General features: G+C 42.8%; 1 protein-coding gene across 2 annotated transcripts in view; it reads left to right on the forward strand.

Annotated features, from left to right (window-relative positions):
- Window positions 1–1,942: 1,942 nt before the first annotated feature.
- Window positions 1,943–24,954, forward strand: part of srgap1a (SLIT-ROBO Rho GTPase activating protein 1a) — a 152,568-nt gene continuing 129,556 nt past the window's right edge. The window contains exon 1 of one of the 2 annotated variants that reach the window (XM_036977675.1): window positions 1,943–2,522. In XM_036977675.1, the coding sequence (XP_036833570.1) occupies window positions 2,459–2,522 (64 nt within the window). In that variant the 5' untranslated portion in view covers window positions 1,943–2,458. The remainder of the gene's footprint in view (window positions 2,523–24,954) is intronic. The other variant, XM_036977679.1, reaches the window with a different exon arrangement.

The raw sequence follows: 24,954 nt of genomic DNA on the forward strand, positions 1-24,954 counted from the left end.
ATCATTTCATACATATATTTTCACTGATCTGTTGGTTCTAGTCTCATACAGTAGACGCACCTAATTTGAGGTTTATGTCACACACCACAGATTAGTGGATGGATGGGTGACTTGTAATATTGTATGGAATATATTTTATTTGACAAAACCATTTTGAAGTGTAGAAACCGCCAAAGCTATTTCACCAATGGAAGTATTGTTACACTGGTAGCAGGTGAGGCCTAATTTGTATAATAATTTCAATGTCACTGGTGCCACTTTGATGCAATGAACAGCCATGTTTATAATATCAACACTGCCTTGGGGAGTATGTATATGTGGATCACACCCTGTACATACCTGGGGAACTTCTAGCAGGGATTTCCCCCATATTATCAGAATACATAATCGGCCATCTAGCAATTCTGGCAAATTCCAGATGGGCTGGACACACAAAACTGACACACAAAAATATTTTTATATATATACAAAAATAAATAAATGGTAGGTGACAAGGCCGGTGGCCCATTGGCCTGTTAAGGTGATATTTAAAAAAAAAAAAAAATGTACTCACAATTTATCTGTTATACTAATCTATGATGAGCCTTTGGCTGGTCATTGAGCAATGACCGGTCCCCCTACCAAGATTGTCAGGCCCGGTTTAATGATAGGCTGAGCAGAGGTCACGCGAACTCACATTCAAAGTGAAAACGCAGCATCGGCATAGACCTGTTCCGACTCTGTCATCAGTTAGAGAGCCAAGATCATGGATGGTAAAACATGGAAAGGGTGCCTGTAAACATAGAAAGAGCACATTCTACATTGTCCTCTCACTCTAAACGTTCTATTTTCAGGTGGCTAAAGCCATGACTCGGTCAAACAGTAGTGCATTATCCTCATGAGTCCTGTAATGAAAGTGTGTGCTGTGCCCCTGTGTCTGTTTTGCTGGGGCCTGCTGCTGTAATGAGTGAGCCACTCTCCTCTCCCCCATGCGCTTGAGAGAGAAATGTGTCCTGGTCACATAACGTTTAAAAATGCAATTGCGGGAAAGACACTAGTGGAGGCTGCTGAGGGGAGGATGGCTCATAATAATGTCAGGAACGGCACTAATGGAATGGCATCAAATAGGTGGAAACCATGTGTTTGATACCATTCCACCCATTCTGCTCCAGCCATTACCACAAGCCTGTCCTCCACAATTACTGTGCCACCACAGGTGCCTCCTGTGAAAAACACAGCTTTGGAAGCTTCGTACCCATGTCCCTGTCAAGGGGGGGGGGGGGGGGGGGGGGACGACCTTCTCCTGGATCCTATAAATCGTCAAGTCCGCCCCTGCTTCCTATGTTTACCAAGGGGCACCCCTTCTCGTAGCAAAACATTTTATTGTCCTCCCTCTTGACAGTGGAGAGAAATTTTTTTTAAATAACATTTCCTGCAATTCTAAACATTTTGCCATGGGGCGGAGAGAAAACATTGCAGTTTTATAGCTTATTTCCTGCAATTCTACCCATATTGCGATGGGGTGAAGATAGCATTTTTTAAATCCAGTTTTAAAGCTAATTTCGTGCAATTCTACACATTTTGTAAGGACTTATGCTATGCCATGTTAATATGATATCTGAGTGGGAAAGACTAACAAAGTCATCGAGGGTCCCCCTGGAGGTCAGGGCCCCTGGGCACGTGCCCGGTTGGTATTCGGCCATAATTAAGACAAGTTTAGATAGCTGGCTAGACGAACCACCAATCTAAACATTGTAGCAGACATGGCTAATTGAGTGACTGTCAGTGACTGACATAAGAGAAAAACTGCTGATGCACAACCACATTTTTTTTGGGGGGGGGGGGGTCCGACCAAATCATGGGCTGGTATAGGGTTGTTTGCGGATCGCAGTGATGTGGGCTGGTGTGGATAAAATGCCAGGCCCGAATTCTTGCCCAAGTCCGCCCCTGTAATCGGCCCTACTGGTTAGACAAAAAGCATGTCAATCCATGTCTTGTTTCCGTTATGCCTCTTCGATCCCTCCCATTTCCACAGTGACTCTCCGGCAGCTGAGCTGCAGTCAGTCTTGTCTGTGAAAAACAACGAGGCAAATGTGAAGTGTGGGACCGGGGAAACTAGAGCACCAAAGGAAGTATAAGATTAAAGTCTACATACTATATATTTGTACTCCGCGTGCAGTAAAACCTCGCACCCTCTCTACCTGCGTTGAAAATTGTAACGTTATACTTTACTGCGCGGTTGATCTGATTATCAAAGGTTATGCTGTTGCACCGACTCGACATCTTCGCTCTGCCTGCCGCGGCATAGCCAGCGGTTATCAGTGATTTCATTGATTGATATCAGGATTTCGTGTTGGCCTAGTCTTTTCCAGCAATAGTCTACTCGCGTAGGGCAATGGACTGAACGTTTTGTTGAAAAGGAACTTTTTTTGTGTTGACTAATAGTTTAACTTCCGAACTACTCTGAATCGACCTGAAAATGTCTAATACAAAGTTCAAAAAGGATAAAGAAATCATTGCTGATTACGAGAGTCAAGTTAAAGGTAAGTTTGTTTATAATGTTGTATGAACATAATTTAGGTTCATTTTATTTTATCCCCATGAGGCAAACTTCTATTCAATGACAAACCAAATCCGTGTGTCCAATGTCTAAACTCAGACCATAAGATGTATGGGTCAGTGGCATACCGCAGTTTCCTCCAATTCTACACATTGCCATGGAACAGAGTTGTATAGCTTTTCTACACATTTTTGCAATGAGGCTGAGATAAATTTGCATTTTTAAAGCACATTTCCAGCTATTCTGCACATTTTGGCAATGGGACTGCGAGAAATTCTTTAAAAAAAAAAGTGAATTTCCTGCTATTCTACACATTTTGTGTGTTGCCATGGTTTATGTTCATATCAGTGGAGGCTGGTGGGAGGAGCGATAGGAGGACGGGCTCATTGAAATGGTTGGAATGGTATCAAACATGAAAAACACATGTTTGGCTCTTCTATTCTAGCCATCACAATGAGCCCATCCTCCTATAGCTCCTCCCACCAGCCTCCACTGATTAACACGCTATCTTGGGGGTGGGGGGGCTGCTGCTGTTCATGACGCTGTTCATGACGCTGTTCCTGCTACTGCCACCACACCCTTTAATCCATTTTAATTGTCTCTTGTGTTCATTAAATGGATCACATTTTCTTTGCAACTTTGGGTAGAAATCCAATAACTTTGGCTTATTATGAAAATGAATTATGTGGTCAAGCCAGTCCTCCATGAAAGCAATTTCGTTTGTCCTTCACAACCAAACTCTCCTTGAATAGTCCAACAAATGGCAGCTCTCTGAGATGGCTATTGGTATGGTGCAGTTCCCATATGAAGACTTTTCCTACAAGTCCCGAACTTTTGAATGAGAAATTAGCTAGTGACTAAAATGTGACAACCCTAATAAAATAATACAATTATAAACCATTGCATAGCACTCAAATGGTTTTCAAAAAAATGGTTTAAAAAGACACCTCTATATGTAGTGTGAACAGTGACATTTACCATTCAACCCATTACAAAACACTATACAGTGTTTGTTTGGGACTTTTACCATCGAAGACCATTAGAGACCATACCATTGAAACCATTAGAATTGCTGTTGCCTAATGGTTCACTTGTTCAACAGGAATGTTCTAACTAATCCAGATCCAGACCTTGAAGGCAATAAACCAAACACAGGGGCGCTGTTTTCTGGACACAAATTAAGCCTAAGAGCAGGACAAACAATGCCATGAAGTCCAAAAGTTATGGGTGGAGCTAGAAAGTTGTCATTCAGAAGTATTACAATGTAAATGAACTTTTAATCAGTCTGTCTGTATATTTCAAGGCATGGCATATGAGGGTGCAGTGAGATATTGGACGATATTTTTCTTGTCAATCATCTTGGGAAAAAAAACTATACATAACTGGAAATCAACAAATCCTCCATCCTTAACCTAATGGAAAGGTCAAATGCTTTATCTTAATGTTGAATGTGTGTGGGTGACTGAGAGAATTAAAATGGTGTAGTTTGAGGCCATGTGGGGAAGAGTGATGCGAGCGCTGGAGATGGGTGTGAGCAGGTGTGTCTGGGCAGGTGTTATGTCATTGATGTTTGTGTGCATCTGTATGCTGTTGTTTGCATATGTTTTTGTGTTGTTTAAAAAATGTAATCTTACAAAAAAAGACAAACTGAATTGCTTTCCAAGAGGACTGGTTTGAATTGTGAGGATGACCACACCATTTATTTTCATCATGTGCAAAAGTTATTGGCTTTCTACCCAAAGCTGCAAAGAAGATGTTGTGATCCATTTAATAAACACAAGAATCCAGCTAAATTGATATAAGGGTGTGGTGGCAGTAGCAGGAACAGCGGCATCTATTGGGTAAAACTTTGTTCTTAATCACTAATTTATGGTAAATAATGCAAGTGACTTCAATGGCCATTTTATCTGAACAGGGGAAAACATCACCACATTCACAGGTGCCGGGGCGGCAGGGTAGCCTAGTGGTTCAAGCGTTGGACTAGTAACTGGAAGGTTGCAAGTTCAAATCCCCGAGCTGTTGTTCTGTTGTTCTGCCCCTGAACAGTTAACCCACTGTTCCTAGGCCGTCATTGAAAATAATTTGTTCTTAACTGACTTGCCTAGTTAAATAAAGGTAAAAAACAAACAAAAAAGATGAAGAAGCAATACTCCAAGCAGCAGCTCCATACTACTTGTTAGACATAGAGAACTGATACTGGTTGTTGGATTGGTGTGGTGTGTGTGTGTGTGGGATTCATGGATTCCTCATGTCTTACTCATTGTTATGAAAGATTATGGTGCAAATTGGATGTTGGGTTCTATTTTCTGAAGATTATATTTAAAAAAAAACAAATAAATAATAATATATATATATTTTTTACCTTTATTTAACTAGGCAAGTTGGTTAAGAATCTTATTTTCAATGACGGTCTAGGAACAGTGCCTTGTTCAGGGGCAGAACAACATTTGTTTTTACCTTGTCAGCTCGCGGATTCAATCTTGCAACCTTTCGGTTACTAGTCCAACACTACTTATAAAATACATTGGCCAATTTGGGTTCAATAAATTAGCTTAATTTCTCAGTGATTAAATTATATTTAAACAAAATGTTTCAGGAATGCTGATCAGTTTATGCAGTTAGAAACAGATTTCAGAACAATTTGAGATGGTGAGTGTCAACCCTCTTGTACTGTTTCAGGTGGAATTACTCGTATAGCTTAGTTAACTCACTAAAGCTTTTGTCAAGCTTCAGTCACTGATGAGAGATCAAAAAGATGTTTGGGCCACGTAAAAAGAATTGAACAAACTGTTCTATTCTGGTTTAGTATCCAATATTATATACAAGTCTGGCTGAATATTGAGCGAGAGATTGAAACCTATTTAGGTAGATTGAAAGATTAGCATTTGTCAGTCTGTGTTCCCTTTTATCCTCACTGTTCTCAAATGCTCTATCCCCTATTTTGGGTTCACTTGTTTTGCCTTCCATCATCGGTCACTGTCTGCAACACAGGTCAGTAAAAGTAGTCTAGCCCAAATCTTATTTCAGGCGTGTCCTAATCCTTCTCAACCGAAGGTACTGATTTAAATAGCTCCACTTTGGCTTGGAGTGTTCTTGTCTCCTCAACCTAGCCTGGATCTAAAAATAACAAACACTAGCAACAAAACCTGGTGTTTATACAGGTGCTTCTCTTGATACTTAGCTTGCTGACGTTTATGTGTATTTTCCAACTTCTTCAGTCTCCTCCAAGCCCCCTGCAAACAGACAGAAGGCTTTTTTTTCCAGACCAAAGTGCACAGGAAAGAGGCAGTTGCACCTGCTCTGTGGTAACCATGAGGACTTGGCCCCCAGCCAAGGAACTGCTGTTCTCCAGAGCTGTTAGGAGCTCTGAAATGCCACCTATTCACATCTCCATAGCAAACCTTCAATCCAGAGAGAGGGCTGGTGATGGTGGGGGGGTCATGTCACTTGAGGAATTACCAGATTGTGTATGCGTGTGAGAAGCTATCATTTGCGAGGAATGTGTGCAGCACCTTCGCCTGTGATGACTAAGGCCCTTCAGCCTGTAATAGAAGGGTGATGCACAGTCATAAGGGACACTGGGTGCGGGACCTTCCGTTTGTAATGTAAAGGGGTAATGATACACGGCTGATTCAACTGAGAAAACTAGCATTCCTCATGGGGAACGGAGGTCTGAGTAGAGTACACAGACAGACAACGTGTTACTCTATGGCCAATCAGCCTTGATCTGGCTGTTGGTTTTACAGTTGTGTTTGTAGTAGTTTGCCACATATTACGTTTTGAAAAATATTGAGTGCACCCCATGATTCAGTTAAGGGGAGTGTTCCAAGATGGCATTGTCCTATTATTTGCATACCTTGCTGTCTGCTTTGCATTGTAAATCTCTAACTTCTGTTTACTCAGTGTGAGAAGTGTCTGTTCAAGATTATTTACCTTAGATGTGTTCTACATTCATCCTATATAGCCACCCAGTTTTTCATCAGTACTGGTAGGAAGCATGGACTAATGATTTCAGCGACATTTGGAAACAAGGGAGTGGACGTGATATCTCCCTTACGCATTGGCTATAGACCAGTCTGTGTGATATACGTTTGAATGAGTGGCTATACTTAGAAAAAGATTCCATCTTAATATGTTAAGGTAGATTGCCACCAGTCTCTACTTCCAGCATCTTGATTTGTATACAAATTCCTTGGCTCTTTTATTCACCATAATCCTGACCCTTACCAGGAAAGGTGTTTCAAATGTTCATACTCAGCTAAAGCTGTCACTATCATTTTGTAAAAAAAAAAAAAAAATTGGGTCAATTTTTTTTACAGGAATTTACTAGATTCAAGGGCTGGGACGATACCAGTACTCGTTAGTATCACGGCAAGTAAACCACACAAAGCGGATTTAACTCCATTAGGAAACAATTATGTCGTCATTCAGAGTAACATTTATTTATTTCCCAAGCTATAGTACACAATATTTTACATATAGCAGGTTTTTGAAGGACCAAAAAGAGAAAATATCACTATACTGGTATCGTCCCAGTCCTGCTATGCTCCAACTGGCTCAAAATGAAGAAATTTGGTGTTACTGAACTCAAGGACATGAGTTATACTTGTAAAATAGGCTACTTACTAAAAACAACATTCTCCATTCACCGTAAACAGTAGGTTGTGAAATCCTTATGGCATCCCAGTTTTGTAGCAGCTTTGATAGGGAGTCTCTAAGAGTTTAGATATGTAAGTTAGCTTGGGATTGCCCTAATATTAACGGAATTGCGCGGCGACATCATCGATTCTTCACTTAAAAATGTATGTCAAACCATTACAACTGTATGCACGAGGACTGTTTTTACTGGTTTACATTGAACATTTTACAAACACATTTTACTGGAAGTACTGTACAGATGCAGAGTTTGGTAACAGAATTTCAGTTAAATCTCCCTCAGTTTGTGACCACATTTTACAAGAACTGTTAAATATCTGTTCCACATTAAATTTCAACATGTCTGCAGAAAGAATGGGGTGTCAGCTATGACATGACACCTTGAGTTTGAAAAAAATCTATTTAGGTTATTGAACTACAGTAGGTGAAGTGGATTTACACCCTGTAACAGAATTGCGGTAACAGCATTTTCACCGTTGGTCCCTGATCTGTACTACATACATGCATAATATTGGATATGAATGTTGTTCTCTTCATGGTGACGTATCCTAAATAGGTACACAAAGGTTGAAATATGCAATATCCTCCTTTTTGAATATTTGGGTTTTCTACATACTGGCTAATATTTTAATGAGCTCCGCCACCAATCAAGACCACATTTGGTTGGTCCGGTCTTGATCAAATCTGAACCAATCACACATTTGGACATCATAGTACAGCAAGGTAGAGTACAGAACAGTATAGCACAGTACATTAGTGAACTCTACTGTACCGAAAAACGCTACTTTTTACTGTACTCTACTGTGCTCTACTGTACTGTGCTGTCCAAACATGTGAAACATAGATGTCGATGATGGTTCAGATTTGGTCCAATAACAGATGTCTATGTTTGGGCAAAATTAAGGCCGGTCCGGACATCTGTGAACATTGAAAGCAAGCCTGGTCCGGACTGGACCAAAGAATGACATCTGTGGACGTTTAAATCAAGGCCAGGGCCAACTGACCAAATTTCAACTACTTTTCAACGTTCTTGGATGTTCAGTGGGTGAGGATGTTGCTTACAGTAAATATAAAGAGGGGGCTCATGGGTAGGTGTCAGTAAGCGCTAGGAGAGGTGACATTAACCTCTCTAGGATATGTGGCCCACCTGACCAACATCCAGTGAGATTGCAGAGTGCCAAATTCAAATACAGAAATACTCATAATAATTCAGAAAAAATACAACTATTTCACATAGGTTTAAAGATTAACTTCTTGTGAATCCAACCACTGTCAGATTTCAAAAATGCTTTACGGTGAAAGCATACCTTATGATTATTTGAGAACATAGCCCAGCAGACAAACCATTACAACAGTAACCAGCCAAGTAGAAGAGTTACACAAGTCAGAAATAGAGAATTAATCACTTACCTTTGATGGTCTTCATATGTTTGCACCCAGAAGACATTCATTTATTCAATAAATGTTCCTTTTGTTCAATAGTCTCTTTACATCCAAAAACCTCCGTTTTGTTTGCGCATTTTCTTCAGTAGTCCACAGGCTCAAACGCAGTCACAACAGGCAGACAAAAAAATCCAAATATTATCCGTAAAGTTCGTAGAAACATTTCAAACGATGTTCATAATCAATCCTCAGGTTGGTTTTAGCCCAAATAATCAATAAAATTTCATCCGGACAATAACGTCGTCAATATAAAAGGTAAACAAGAAAGGCGCTCTCTCGGTCGCGCGCATGAAAAAGTGTCAGGGTCCACTCATTCAGACTCCTCTTACTCCCTCATGTTTCAGGATTTTTCTCAGGTTTTCACCTACCAAATCAGTTCTGTTATACTCTCACTATTTTAACAATTTTGGAAATTTTAGTGTTTTCTATCCAAATCTACCAATTATATGCATATCCTATCTTCTGGGCCTGAGTAGAAGGCAGTTTAATTTGGGCACGCTTTTCATCCAAAATTCAAAATGCTGCCCCCTACCCTACAGAAGTTAATTGGAGAGGAGAGGGGGAGAGTCAAGACTGTTTTCACATCTTGCTTTGACCACCAGACAGAAAGAGAAAGAAAATAGTATTGAGCTGAACATAACAGTATGCCAGTGGAAGGGAGGACCGTAGTAGGTGACCCAACTGTGTTTTGTGACTACTTTGATTTCCCATTGCAACCAATTCCATTACTGATTTTTCAGGAATTCTGTTACCAATTAGGTAACCGGATTTTGCGTTTTAAACACTTATTAATTTTGTTTATGAATTGTTATTAGTAACACCGTAACTAATTGATAGGCCTACCTTGTTACTTCTGTTAGCTTTCATTATTCTCCCTCGTGAGGGAGAGAAATGAGAATATCTTTAAGATATGTGGGTTTTTGGTAACGGAGTTACAAGGCAATGTTTCTGAAACTTACAGAAGGCAGACATATTTTTTTTCTGAAACTAAATATGTGTTGATATTAGTTTGCAGGGGTATTGACTTCAAAATGGTGTTTTGATGTATTTCTGATACCTTTAAGACTTTTTCTGGTAGACCCCTTTCAATCTGTTTGACAATATATCATATCCTTTGCTTATTCCTAATGTTTAGGATGGAAAATTGTTGAAATATGTATATACAGTATGTCTTAAGTTTGAAACTGTATAGACTCTTCTCTTTCATTGGACACCCAATTTGACATGCTTCTATGAACTTCACATGTTAGTGCTCATGGGTCCTTTTACATGCAAATTACCATCAGCCAAAGCCTATTTCTGAAGCTGGAGGCGACTTTTGTACAGACATTGATTCCTCAAGGAGCAGAACAACAAGCAACCACAAAGAAAAGGAGAGTCTGTTTGATGTGCTACTTTCCAGCCTCATGTATTATTATTTTTAGTTTTTACATGAGTATTGGTCTTTTATCCGACTAGTAGTCAAACATTGTCCACCTGACAGATATGCCTGACATCAACCCCAGTGATTCTACTTTCCCACTCTCTACTGACAACTTCTGAGAGCTTCATGGAGAAAAGCTAAGAGTGATTATTATTAAGTCAATAGTTTATCCTCTTATTTAATCCTCTGGAGTTCTTTGCTGTCTGGCTTTGGCAGTCTCTCTTGACAGGCTGGCAGTGTTTTCAATCAAGGCCTAATCTGTCATTCAACTGACATTCATTTCTTAAGCATCTTCCAGGAACAGTTTGAAAAAAAAATTCTTCCCCACCAAATAATATGTTAAAGGAAATGATTAATTGGTTATATTACTGGGAAGTCTGCGACTCGGAAATTAACATCCAGGTTTTAAACTTCATCAAGACGTCCGTGTGTTCTATTCACTGATTTAGGCTTACACATCATGTTTTATCATGATACATTGGTTAGCTCATTCTTTAAGCCAGGTGAGGGGTTTGTGTGAAATGGGACATGTCGTTCTGAATCGAGGACGACAACCTTCCCCTGTCTGTTTTCTCCTGACCCCAGAGGACCCTCTTGTTGGTTTCATGTCTGGCGACGGCATTGCCGTCTGTGGCCCCGGGTCGTGACTCTGTCGGCCAGTCCCCACGAGCTGCTGGCAGTGGTCCTGTCCTAAACCATCATGAAGGGTGCCCTATGTGGTCTGCCCCACAGCTTTTGAAATGCGATGCTCGCCCCTCTGCATTGCCGATAAGAATGGCTGGGAGTGTTCATATATTTGCAAGGCAATGGATGGGGGCACACATCATAGCCCATGTTGTTCTAGTTATGTTTTAATAGAATGGATTTGTATTGGGGTAAAGGATGTTCATGTTGTTTAGCTTGACTACATACAGTAGATTCATATTTTGTTTACTTGAGCAAAAACTGTCGTGAGTATACTGGAACAAAATAGATGGTGTACATGATTTAATAGCTCATAACTAAACATAAGTGGACTTCTAGTTCTATGAGTAATCAAAACAAGCCCTGCGCAGCCAGTACTGTGATTGGCTGGTGGGTGAGGCACAGAGACGGTAGTCTATGTGAATCCAAATGTGTGGTGGTACTCCAGAGAGCCGTGTACAATAAAGCTGCCTGCTCTTTATTTTGACATGATTCCCAGCTGTACCTGTGGCTCATCGTGCAGCTGTGCTGACACCACCATTTTGGATTGCTAAAACATTGAGACCTTCTCTTTTACAGGTCATTACCAAATAGTCCTATAGAGGGAAGACTCACGAACAAGAGCAGCTCTTAGAAAGTTTGCTCAGAATGTTGAACATGTGGGGCGTTTTCTGCTGTCTGTCTCGCTGCTCGGCATACTAGTTTCCTAAAGTCTTGACTCTTGTCAAGGATATCCTGTTTTTCATTACTTTTGTTTACTGTCCATATCAAATAACAAAAAAATACACTATCAGGACTTTTTTCAAATGGCCAATCTGGATGGACTTCCTAGTTAACAGCTGTTTCCTACAGTATGCAATGGACTCAATGTCCTCTACAGAGATGTTGATGACACTAAGAGATCCCAATCCACATCACGTGTCGGCTTTCCTATGGTCACACAGCCGATTTTTATGGCGGTGCCTCGGAGCATGTAATACCAGGACTTTGATTAGCAATATAGTCAAACTGTTCCCAGGAGGATGCTGGCTGACACCAGTGAGCAGTTTATGGGCAGGCAGCTGTTTTTTCTCAGCATCTTCATTCTGGAACAGACTAAAAGGTGTCATCATGTGCCAGGTTATGAGCCACATTCAAACTCTGTGGTCTGTGTGATTGCATTCGGGTTGAGGTGGCAGACAATGGTGCGAGATTAAACGGTTTGTGCATGGTCATGCTCTGTTGACGCTATGAAAGAAGTCTGTCTCACAATGGCTGTGCCTTGTTGTCACCGTTCATCCTCTCTTGGTAAACATCCATAAAAGGTGTGTGAAGTGTGAGTTAAGCTGAAGCCGGCTGTCAGCGTCACCGCCTTATTTGGGGTGGCATCTCATCATCTCGTTAACTCTCGGGTCGCATGGCTCCGTGCTGCTGACTCCTGGGCGTAGCTAATTATACTGGAGATGTGTTAATGAACACAGTTCCCCCATGCTATGCAGGGGTGAATGGCGACATCATTTTATTTAACCTTTTATTTAACTAGGCAAGTCAGTTAAAGAACAAATAATTTTTTTACAATGACGCCCTACCCCCGCCAAACCCGGACGATGCTGGGCCAATTGTGCGCCGCCCTATGGGACTCCCAATCACGGCCGGATGTGATACAGCCTGGATTCAAACCAGGGACTGTAGTGGCGACTCTTGCACTGAGATGCAGTGCCTTAGACCTCTGCGCCACTCTGGAGCCGGAAATACAGTCATAAAATGCAAGTTCCTATATTCTCAAAATGTGAAACGATTGATGAACTCCGTTGTTATATATTCTCTTGGACTTGATTCATACTATACAGACGTCGCCTCGTTAACTTTCCATGCAGGCCAATGCATGAATCTTAAATCGGATCCAAATCGCTACATATTTTTGACTCCAAAGAGTCAAGTCCTCTGTGTCAGCTGAGATTCTAACAGAGTAACAGGGAATCTGTTAACAGAGCTCAGCCCCTGCTCCTGTTAAGCTCACTAATTCCCCAGGGCACAGGGGTGTTTAATAAAGATTGGGCTTCAGAGAAGCTAATGGGATTCAGACACTTTCTACAGAACGTTGTCTTTAACAGCACCACACACATCCATTCACACACACCTACCATCTGTTTTCCACAACCCCCTCCGCTTTGTGCCGAGGTTTGCCGCCTTGCGGATACGCCTTTCTGTCTTCACCCCTGGTGGTATGGCGATGGGTGTTGGTGTGGGCGGTAGGTGATTGACAGCACCATCTGTGTGCAATCACCCTTGTTGCTATTTAATAAACTCAACTGAGCACAAACACAAGGGCCACCCCTGCTGTGCTTTTCACTCAGGCCACAAAAGCCATTGGGACAACAGTGCAGCCCCATCCCATGCCAGGCCCCATCCCATCCCATGCCAGGCCCCATCCCATGTCAGGCCCCATCCCATGCCAGACACTAAGGGCTCAGACACACCAATAGCGTTTACTGGCTGAGAGTACTTAGCACCTCTGAACATAATTTGCGAACCGAGTGCGCACCTACTTTACATGTAGAATCATGTGAAAAATGCCTGCTGTCAGATGTCTACAGCGGGTGGTCCCTAAAACACAGCGAGTTGAACGATCGGCATACAAACGCTAGATCCATTCAGTGCAATGTGTACAAGCCTTCCATTCAGTGCAATGTGTACGAGCCTTCAAGTTGCACTGTTGCAGGGGGAACCGATTAACAAACTGTAACTGATACTGGTTAATTTAATTCCGTTCTCTTAACCCTGCAAAATGCAAGCCACATTATATATGCACTACACTACCCTCATCCACCCCCCCCCCCCCCCCCCCCCCCCCCCAGTCTCTGTCTGCTTGTGGTGTTAGTCACAGAGTGGGATATCTGGGTGGGACAGGACCTGACTGAAGAGCCGGTAATGAGCTGGATGGGGAATCAGGATAGAGCTGCGTAGATCTGCACTGCATCAGTGCCGATATGAGATATGCGGTGTTAATGAAATTGGACCACACTGTGGATCGAGGCTGCTGGGATTTCACCCAACCTGCCTGGCAGCCAATCCATTCCTTTGAACCTCCTGAGAGGACCAACGGATGGACAGACAGACCCCTAGACTGTGCATTGTGCGAGGCTGCTGCCTGCCACTCCGTAGGGCTGAGTTGGGTATCAATCTTTGGGAATGATCAGCAAATTGACATATTTGGACCTCTTCACTTTTTCCACATTTTGTTACGTTACAGCCTTATTTTAAAATTGATTCAATTGTTTTTTTCTCTCATCAATCTACACACAATCCCCCCATAATGGCAAAGCAAAAAAAAACATTTTTGGCTGGGTGGCCAGCTCTAGGAAGAGTCTTGGTGGTTCCAAACTTCTTCCATTTAAGAATGATGGAGGCCACTGTGTCCTTGGGGACCTTAAATAATGCAGAAATGTTTTGTTACCTTTCCTCAGATCTGTGTCTTGACACAATCCTGTCTCAGAGCTCCTTGGACAATTCCTTCGACATCATGGCTTGGTTTTTGCTCTGATCTGCACTGTGAACTTATATAGACAGGTGTGTGCCTTTCCAGGTACGGCAGGGTAGCCTAGTTGTTAGAGCGTTGGATTAGTAACCGGAAGGTTGCAAGTTCAAATCCCCGAGCTGACAAGGTACAAATCTGTCATTCTGCCCCTGAACAGGCAGTTAACCCACTGTTCCTAGGCTGTCACTGAAATTTAAAATAAAAAAACATTCTTAACTGACTTGCCTAGTTAAATAAAGTAAAAAATAAATAAAAATATGTCCAATCAATTGAACCCCAGGCGGAATCTAATCAAGTTGTAGAAACATCTCAAAGATGATCAATGGAAACAGGATGCACCTGAGCTCCAATTTCGAGTCTCATATTAAAGGGTCTGAATACTTATGCAGATAAGGTATTTCTATTTTTGTATTAATACATTTGCAAAATGGGGGGAGCGCGGTGTATGTGACAATACATCTACACTGAGTATACAGAACATTAAGAAACAGGTGAAGGCTATGATCCCTTCTTGAGGTCACTTGTTAAATCCACTTCAATCAGTGTAGATGAAGGGGAGGAGACAGGATTGTGTACGTGTGCCATTCAGAGGGTGAATGGGCAAGACGGGGGAAAGAAGTGCTGTTGAACAAAGTATGTTCGTAGGTGCCAGGTGCACCGGTTTGTCTCAAGAACTGCATTCCACAGGGATGCTGGCCCATGTTGACTCCAATGCTTCCCACAGTTGTCAAGTTGCAACCTTAAAGGTCCTCAATGATGTCATCATTGCCCTTGATTCTAAGCATTGTTGTGCTGCTACTTTTGTAGACTTGGCCAAAGCTTTTGATACGGTAGACCTTTTCATTATTGTGGGCCAACAATAAAGAGTATTGGTGTCTTTGGCCTAGTTTGCTAACTACCTCGAGTGCAGTGTATAAAGTCAGAACATCTGCTGTCTCAGCCACTGCCTGTCACCAAGGGAGTACCCCAAGGCTCAATCCTAGGCCTATTTTGTACACTCAGAGTGTGTGTGTGTGTGTCTATATGTGTTCAGACTAGGAATCAGACAGGGTTCAGGTCATCACCTCTCAGTTTCACGGTTGACAAGTCGTTTTAATGTGTGTGCATGTTTAGCCAACTCCTCTGGTGTGTGGGGGGAAGCTGTTGATGCATTTTGCAGTGGAGGGATCTCTTAAGACAAGTGTAAACATCCTAGAAGGCAGGCTGAGTCAGTGCCGCCCCCCCCCCTATTTCCACGATTTTCTTAAACAATGTGACATCTGCCACTTCACTTCCTCCTTTCTATTTTTAAAGCCATTTGTCCACAAGCTGTTGCTGCTAGGCTCAGGTACATGGCTTGTCCTGTAACAACCCCCTGGGAAGAAGCTAACACGTCCTCAACAAATCCCCTCACAAGTCTCCACTTCTTCCCTTTTAAGAAGCCACAACATTTTCAGGCCTTTGACTTACTTCCTGGACACTGATTTGTCCTAGTCCTGGGCTAAGAAGCTATTTCAATGTAGAATCTCTATTGAATATCTCTTAGTCCGGGATGCAGAAGATCACGAGATGCATTGCTGGTACTGTAAGTGCATACGGTAACGTGATGACCCTGTACTGAAACCACTTCATTACCAAGACATGTAAACTATTGAGTCAGGAAGTCATCTCATCCATTATTGATGCGTTCAGAGAAGAGACTCTCTTAAGTGGATGTGTCACAGCGATGATATGATTAGGCCTTCTTGTTGGCGTATGGGGTTGGCTCAGCCCCAAATTGGAGAAACGAATGTCCTTCTCTCCAATTCAATGTCTGACCAAACCTGGTGGCCGATCTTTTATGATGATTATTTCTCTCAATATTTTCTCGTGGATATCATCGCTGTTTGGCTGAACTTTGTCCTTACAGTCATTTGTTACTGTACAGTGGCATTATGTGAGACTCATTTTGTGTGGCTTTAGGTCTGTTCTCTCTTCCACTGCATAGATATATCCCAAAGCTAAGCTCTGGTTTTGGGTGTTCCCAAGCAGCATGGCCTCCCTGGCTGAATCCCAATTTGTTTTTATTAATTTATTTTATTTAACCTTTATTTAACTAGGGAAGTCAGTTAAAGAACATTCTTATTTACAATGACGGCCTATCCTGGCCAAACCCGGACGATGCTGGGCCAATTATGCGCCGCCCTATGGGACTCCCAATTACGGCCGGATGTGACACAGCTTGGATTCGAACCAGGGACTGTGGTGACGTCTCTTGCACTGAGATGCAGTGCCTTAGACCGCTGCGCCACTCGAGCCCAGTGGCACCATATTCCCTATATAGTGCCCAGGCCAAAAGCACTGCACTACATAATGAATATGGTGCTATCTTGGACGCAGCCCATCTCTGCTATTCCTACTTCCCATTGCTCAAACCGTCTCGCTACGTGGTTCAACAGCTAATTTAATGGAATTTGAAACAATCCAATGTTTGGCAGAGACAGCAATGGAGCAGTCTTTATTGTGCTGACAAGCCATGCCTCCCTCCTTCATAAAATAGGCGGTCAGTCATATTTCCTGGAATTGACAAAGACCGCTGGGTAACAATAGATTTGTTTAGTTGTTAAACAGTTTATTTTTAGTTTTACAGTATGTGATTTTTCCACCTCATGGTGAACTTAGTTAGTGGTTGTAGTGCTAATGTTCTTTGGGATTAGCATATAAATGCTCCTCTTCATGTCTGAAGTAGTTGAAACAATCACCCATCTTAATATTCTAGTGATGCTAGTTAATTGTTGCTGCCATTTACTAGTGTTTCTGGATAGGGGGGTACTGTCTGTCACCAGTTCTCCTGTGTGTGTCTGTGTGGTTATACCAAGACGCTCCATTTGATTTATTTTCACAGCGGTTAGAATAGTTTTTGTCACCTGGATGGAGTGAAAGACAATGGACAACACACTGGTTGCATTTGCTCTTTGTTCTGATGGAGAGAAGATTCATCTGCTGATCTTTTGACCCACATCCCCCTTTCTTCTACCTTGACCTCTTGACCTGCCAAATAAATAGCCAAAGGCCACCCCTTCGGCCAGGCAGCCTCAAACAGATGTCCAGGACCACAATGAGGGGGAGACAAGAGGGGGAAGCTGCTCTTTTTAAAACACCACGCTCAATAAAATGTCAGCCAAAGACCTTGTCTCCATTGTATCCTCTAAGTCTGATTTGAATTAGAGCTGGGAGGCAAAATAAGCTACCCTCTGTCCTTATGTAAAAATTCAATGCCGTTTCACCATTGTGGACACCCTTAATGTCTCCACTGGCTTATGTGGCCACTGCCACCTTTTTCATTAACTCTGTCCCCAATCTGGGAGAAGTAGTGCCGGGAAGAGGGAAGAGTAGTTTCCCTTGGTCTTCCATGGCTTATCACCCACACAATAAAGGGACTTTTGTAGGAAGCATGAGACTGAGGAGAGGGCCGAGGCCTGTCTGGAGGAGGGCTTGGCTGTCTGATCCGAGAGCTCCAGGCTGGTCTTGTGAGCAGCGGGCAGGCCTGAACTCCCCTGGACCCTCCCTGGAGGAGGAAACTGGAGATATGGGTTCGGTTCCAGACACGGATGTTCTTTTTGAGAAAGAAAGGCCCATTCAGGAGATAGAGATCTGTGCGCCATGTTCCTCATTGTGTGCCTGCCGCCAGCGGTCCACACATGGAGAAGTGGTTAGAAAGACACGGTCCTCCTTTGGTCTTCACTGAGTTTAAAGAAAAACCTCTGTCTGTCCTTGGCTCTGCCTGCAGTCTATTTTAGGGTTTCTTGGAGAGGATTTGTCCTCTGTCTGAAATTAGGTCCCTATGAGAACTACAGAAGAAGTTAGACATAATGCCATAAGGGTCATAATGCTAAGGTCATTGGGTATAAATGTGCTTAGATGTCAATGTAATGACCCCTCTGGCTCTCCATACATGTGTTATGTTTGTTAGTGGCTGCACTATTCAGACTTTTCCAGAATGGATGCACCATATCTCTTAAGGGATGCCCAACCTGAAAGCTTGGTTTCTACTGTATCACCCGGTAGGCTGGGGGATACAGACAAGAACAAAAAATATCTGTAAAAGATCCCTACTGAGTCACCACCTCTGCTGCAGGAAATGCTGAGTTAGACAGGCACCCACACATTTTTCTCTCGCTCAGATCGATTGCTTTATTGGCATGAAATACAATGTGTAGATATTGCCAAAGCAGTATAGTGGTACAGCATTTCAGGAAATACAGTGCAATGTGATAATGAAATACAGTTCATTTCTCTCACGCACACACTTGAGAATACACACACGCGCATACCCACACAGTCTGTGCTAGAGTCATCTTGTTCACCAGTCGTGCATCTTGAAAGCGTAGAGGCCTGACGGGTCAAGTGAAGGGGCCTTGAAAAATGAGCAGACTTATCAAAGAGAAACATGACAACCCCCCCCCCCCCCCCCCCCCCCCCCCCCCCATTTATTCTCCTTTGTCCACTTCCTGACCCCCTGCTGTCCCCCCTCTGTCCAGAGCACACTGACCCCCCCCCCCCCCCACGGTGGGTGTAGTGTGGAGCCTCCGGCCCTGACAGATATGGCTGCAATGCGGTTATGATTTTGTTTTGTTTTTGTCATCCACATTTTTGAGGGGGGCGTTGTTTTAGTTTTTTGGGTTAGAATGAAATGGAGCATAGTGCAAGTCTCTGTAGGCCTAGGCAACTCATTTTTATAATGGTTGAGTCTGGAGGGGCACTAGCAGTACGCATGCAGCAATCCAAAGTTAGTCTATTGAGCTCAGGTTGGTCTAGAAATAGACTGTCTGCCTGACACTGTTTTGTTCAGTTCTTTTAGTCATGAGTCACTGACCCAAGTAGAGCAAATACACTTTTAGCCAAAGTGGACACCCATGAAGAATGGAAAAGGGCTATTGTGTTTTCAAAGTCTTTGAATCATAGGCTATAATATTGCTCATTATAATGCTACATTTTAATCATGATTCTAATAACACAATCAGTTGCGTAATCAAAATGATGGCTTGGGGATTTACATCAAATATATGCAATATATCAGGATGTGGAGGATGTCTGAAAGCATAACACTTTATTCTCACCGACACCAAAGACATTTGTATCCATGTTTTGGTGAAAATAGTTTCCTGGCTGTATGGACATACTGAATAAATACTGGGAAGTTGCGTGTGTGAGTCCTGAGATAGACGCCTGACTTGTATATCTTACTTTTTAATCAGGCCGCGTGTGTGTGCGTGGAGGAAGCAGCGGTCTTCCCTGGGGTGCTGTGATTTGTTCTGTTTAACGACGTGTCACAGGAGAGGTGATGTATGGTCACCTGGACGTGTGGCGTAGCCATGAGGGGAGTGGAGAGGTCTGAGGCTTCAGACACATACATGTAGACACCCGCAGTGCATAGGAGAGAGCTGACCCACAGAGAAAGGCCTAGACAGACCTGCTCTCTATAGTGGGGAGAAACAAAGGGCTGGCTCTGAAATCTGATATCCTCCCTTCCTCCTCTCTTTCACTCATACACAATGTGGGCAGATGCCTTGTGGTTCTCTACTGCTGTGGCCCAAATATTCATAAATGGCTTCTTCTCTTTATCATATCCTGCATGACTTACGGCTTACTGTTAAGCGCTTTGGGGCAACTGTTGATTCTACTCAAATGCCTGGATATGTCAACTCAATAATGTGAATAGCCAAAACTAGCATTCGGTTTCACCTATAGGCCTACTGAGTAATCAAAGGAAAAAGGGCGAGAAACTTAACAGTTTGAGTATTGAGACACAGGATTGAAGACCCAGAGAGAGAAGGCAGTCTTATGCTTTATTGATTTCAAATAATCTTTTGACTCAATTTGTCAAGAGGGTCTTCTATACAAATTTATGGAAAGTGGGGATGGGGGAAACGTATAACATTAGAAAATCCATGTATACAAACAGCAGGTGTGTGGTTAAAATGGTCAAAAAACACACTTATTTCCACTGGGCTGTGGGGTGAGACAGGGATGCAGCTTAAGCCCCACCCTCTTCAACGTATATATCAACGAATTGGCGAAGGCACTAGAACAGTCTGCAGCACCCAGCCTCACCTTACTGGAATCTGAAGTCAAATGTCTGTTTGCTGGCAATCTGGTGCTTCTGTCCCCAACCAAGGAGGTCCTACAGCAGCACATAGATTTTCTGCACTATATGTACCTCTGCCTAAACATCAGCGCCACAGGTAAAATTCACAGCTTTGTGGAAGATCTTAGCGACAAGGCAAGAAGGGCCTTCTACGCCATCAAAAGGAACATAAAATTAAATTTACAATTTAGGATCTGGCTAAAAATACTTAAATTAGTTGTAGAACCCATTGCACTTTATGGTTGTGAGGTGTGGGGTCAAATTGAGAGACTGCATGCAGAATTCTGCAAAAATATCCTCTGTATACAACGTATAACACAAAATAATTCATGCAAAGCAGAATTAGGCAAATACCCGCTAATTATCAAAATCCCAAAAAGAGCCGTTAAATTCTACAACCACCTAAAAGGAAGCGATTCCCAAACCTTCATAACAAAGCCATCACCTACAGCAAGATGAACCTGGAGAAGAGTCCCCTAAGCAAGCTCGTCCTGGAGCTCTGTTCACAAACAGACCCCACAGAGCCCCAGGACAGCAACACAATTAGACCCAAACAAATATGAGAAAATAAAAAGATCATTATTTCCAATGTGTCAAGTATTTAACAAAAAAACTGAGCAAACTAGAATGCTTTTTGGCCCTAAACAGAGAGTACACAGTGGCAGAATACCTGACCACTGTGACACAAAATCAATGAAAGCTTTGACTATGTACAGACTCCATGAGCATAGCCTTGCTATTGAGAAAGCCGCCTGGCTCTCGAGAAGACAGGCTGTGTACACACTGCCCAAACAATAAGGTGGGAACTGAGCTGCACTTCCTAACCTCCTGCCAAATGTATGACCATATTAGAGACATATTTCCTTCAGATCACAAAGAATTTGAAAACAAATCCAATTTTGATGAACTCATGTCTATTGGTTGAAATACCACGGTGTGCAATCACAGCAGCAAGACCTGTTGCCACAAGAAAAGGGCAACAGTGAGTGTTATGAGTTATGTTTACTGTTCATTTTTTGTTTATTTCACTTGCTTTAGCAAAGTAAATTTCTCATGCCAATAAAGCCCATTGAATTGGGACATTTGCTTTGAAAAAGAGGGCAGGACCGGTGTGCTGAACAGCCCCTAAGGGCCAGTCACAGGTGGAGACAACAGGATGTGACCCTCTGTCACTACCTCCATATTGTTTTCCGCTGTAATTACCTGGGAACTTGGGCTTTGAAGAGTCCTCCTCAGATCTGGCCCCAGATTAATGCTCTGCGATTGGGGGGAGGGGGGTGTGATCTCATTAGCCTCCCATGGCCTCTGGTGCCCTGTGGGAACAGGGTATTTCTTATTTGTACACTTTCTCATTCTCTACGGCTTAGCTTTCACTACAGATGCCTGCTGAAAAATCAATACAGGCTGGGAGACTGAGGGGGGGGAGTGAGACTGAGCTAGCCGCAGGCTGCAAGGTGGGGTTGGGGCCCTCCTAAAATGTTTGAAACCTGAGTGAAGGGGAAAGCAATATCATGTGGACTAAACCTATGAAGACTTGTCACAGTTTGACTTTCAGGAGCAAAAATGTAAACTACACAGATTATTTTTTTCAATTGTATTTATTTTTTTAACAGGAGTTAGGGCCCAAATTCCTGTTACCTAATTTGAACAAGCATAGCAAAGCATTGATAGATATTTTTACCTCCATGGCAAGAGTGACTACAGTGGAGGTTTTGCTAAAGGCAGTGACCCTCTACAGCGTTGTCACTCTCCTCAGCGCCCAGTCAGGTGTAAACATGTAATTAACCTACCTCTTCCCTAAACCGCCCAACCCCTCCATTGTCTGGGATCCTCCCACACCCCCGCCTCGTCTCCAAGCCCAATGTCATTCTGCCATCACTCAATAGATTTGGGTATGAGGGATGTGTGAGGAAATGTTTATCCATGATGCCGCAGGGTAAAACCACAAATGCAATCAATCACCATCAGCTTTCTTCAAACAGGGGATATCTTCGTGCCCAAATAGCGATAGCATGTCATCGCCGGTATTGTTGCCACAATGTTTTTTAGCCCTGGGAATGTGAAGTCCTCCTGATTTTAATAGTGCTGCACTCTTTTGTTTGTTTTTTCTTTTTGAGGTGTCAGTTTTAGTTTGGTGAGGTGGAGTTCTCGTACTTAGTTTATTGTCAGTATAGACTTGTGTTGCACCAGTCTGGGTGGGGGCCGCTGAGGCTGCTGCAGCCTGCATGCGTAATGATGGGAGGGTGTGTACATCACTCTCTCCCTCTCTCTCTGCAGTGTCAGAATGCTGATAAATCCCAACAGCCTGAGTCATTAGCAGATGGGCCTGAAAACCAGCCATTAAAAAGACATGTGCATCTCTGGTCAGAAACTCTAAAGTGTGTGCCTATCTGCATAATTATGTCTCTTTTCAGTTGGGATTAGGCTGTCGCTTTGAAGACGGGCTCTTGGCAAAACGTCATGAACACATGCTCCACAAGTGTCTGAAGTGTTGACGGTAAAAGCGGAATTGTGGAAGTGTTGTGCGCCTACAATGGTTTTCGGCAAGAAGGAAGTGATGCAATTGAATTGGGCATTGCCTGATGCGTTCGGACATCCTACGTTGCCTCATTCTCCAGTTTCATAGCATATTTTCATTGACCTTTTACTATCACCATCCACAAACTGATCTCGAGTCAGTGAGGTAACAGTTCAACCCCATTGTGGAGAGTCATCCTTTGTAGGATATATCCTTCTCTCTAGGTTCCTGTGAGAGCATGTTGCTATTAAGGATGGGGGTTTGAAATCATTTCACTATTCGAATAGTAGCATGAATGTTTGTCAGATATCCGGATATTGTAAATACGTGTGTTATTTTTTTAAACGTCCGTTTTTAACCTGAGCATTGCTGCGCGAGGGAGAGAGGCTGGCGTTCTATTGCTGAAGCTGCGGAGGGACCGGTTTGTATGAGATAGAATTGTGCAGACTGAGTGAGAGAGCAAGAAGCCAACGCAACCCGACTACAGCCAAGTCTAGCTAACTTGTAGCAGCCATAATGTTATTTATCATTCCATGTAACAGTGCCGGTCTTGACTGGAGTAGCCTATTCTAGCCAGATATAGCTCATTTGAGGCTACATGCTATGCTTTCTCCCCAACCACATTCAGATAAAATAACAGCCTACCTGTTGGTTGCATGTTGTAGCCTACTCCTCATTTCGCTAACTTTTATTTCATAATTATATTCCATGTTGCATAGCATTGCATTGGTGGACTCACTCCACTTGCTACACATTGAGCCTCAGCCGCTTTGATTGGCCATCATAAACAACAAGCGTGAAGGCTATCGGTTGTCTATCGGTCTTTTTAAACGTTTGTTTTATTAACTTAATTTGAAATGTCATGGTATATCTTGTATGTAACAATGTCACATGGGTATTTTAATGTAGAAAAAGCATTTTGTTAAAATGGGACTAATTGTTTTTCTCTCGCAAAAGTGAATACTCAGAATATTCAAATATCCCAACGGACGTTAGTATTCTAATACTTGTGTAATAACCGTACACGACCCTACTTGCTATGTATTGCGATATCCCACCCCAGATCGCTGGCCCGTAAGCCCCAGCCAGAGCCTGTCTTCATTCTGCTGACCCGCTGTGTCTCGGGGCCTTGGCTCAGACCCATTCTCACATTCTCCTTGTGACTGACCAGCTGTCCAGATATACCTTGCTCTGCTGCCTCCACTTTGTGCTCTATTGTAGGGAGTTGTGGTCATTGGCTGTGCTTAGAAGGGAGTTCGTTTGATGGTGACAATAGCTATTTACCGATTTCTGCACTACATCCGTGCAAGCCAATGCATGCTAGCAGCATGAAATAAGAACGTACTACTGTACTAATGGCAGTACAATATGAAGATGTGAAGAAACTGCTTCTCCAATAATGTTAATAATGATGTTGGCTAGCATACTCGTGAGCAGAAACACGTCATTGGGTCAAACCGTTGTGTCGCGCTGAACTGCGCATGTGCAGGCCGTTAAATGAAAGGCTCTCCTTCGATATATTGGTTGTTTTTGACAAAAATGAAAATGTGTCACTTTCACAAGGTTGTAGTAATGGCAGGTTCAGCTACTTAAGACATTAGCTCAAATCTAGGTTTGCCTTTGACAACCTAAGGACACATTTTTCACTTCTCCCATTGGCTTGTCAAACCCGGTCTGGTCTGTCGAGTGCTTTGTGACGAGTTCCCAGAAGTACCGTGATTATGGGTTAACTTGTCAATTCTCCCTGTGGGAATTCCAGGAAGGAATGGAACCATTGGTCTCTCGATTTTCTGACTTGTCTGGCGCAAGCACACATTGGCTTGCATGGATATAGCACAATAATGAACAAGGCTATTACACACAGCACAAAGGAATAACTGAGGAAACCAGATATGAGATTGGTCTGAGACTCATTGTATAAGGGTGGCATCCTAAGGTGTTTCTGTGGTGAAACAGGTCCTGGCTGCCGACACACTCCTCCAAGCCTCGGAATAGAGATGCTGCTGCTTCACGTTCTTTGCAGTCAAGATGTTTACACGGGGCTAAAGCATCCATCTACAAGTGGATT

This window comes from Oncorhynchus mykiss, chromosome 1 (assembly GCF_013265735.2).
Source record: "Oncorhynchus mykiss isolate Arlee chromosome 1, USDA_OmykA_1.1, whole genome shotgun sequence".
NCBI classification, from domain to species: domain Eukaryota; kingdom Metazoa; phylum Chordata; class Actinopteri; order Salmoniformes; family Salmonidae; genus Oncorhynchus; species Oncorhynchus mykiss.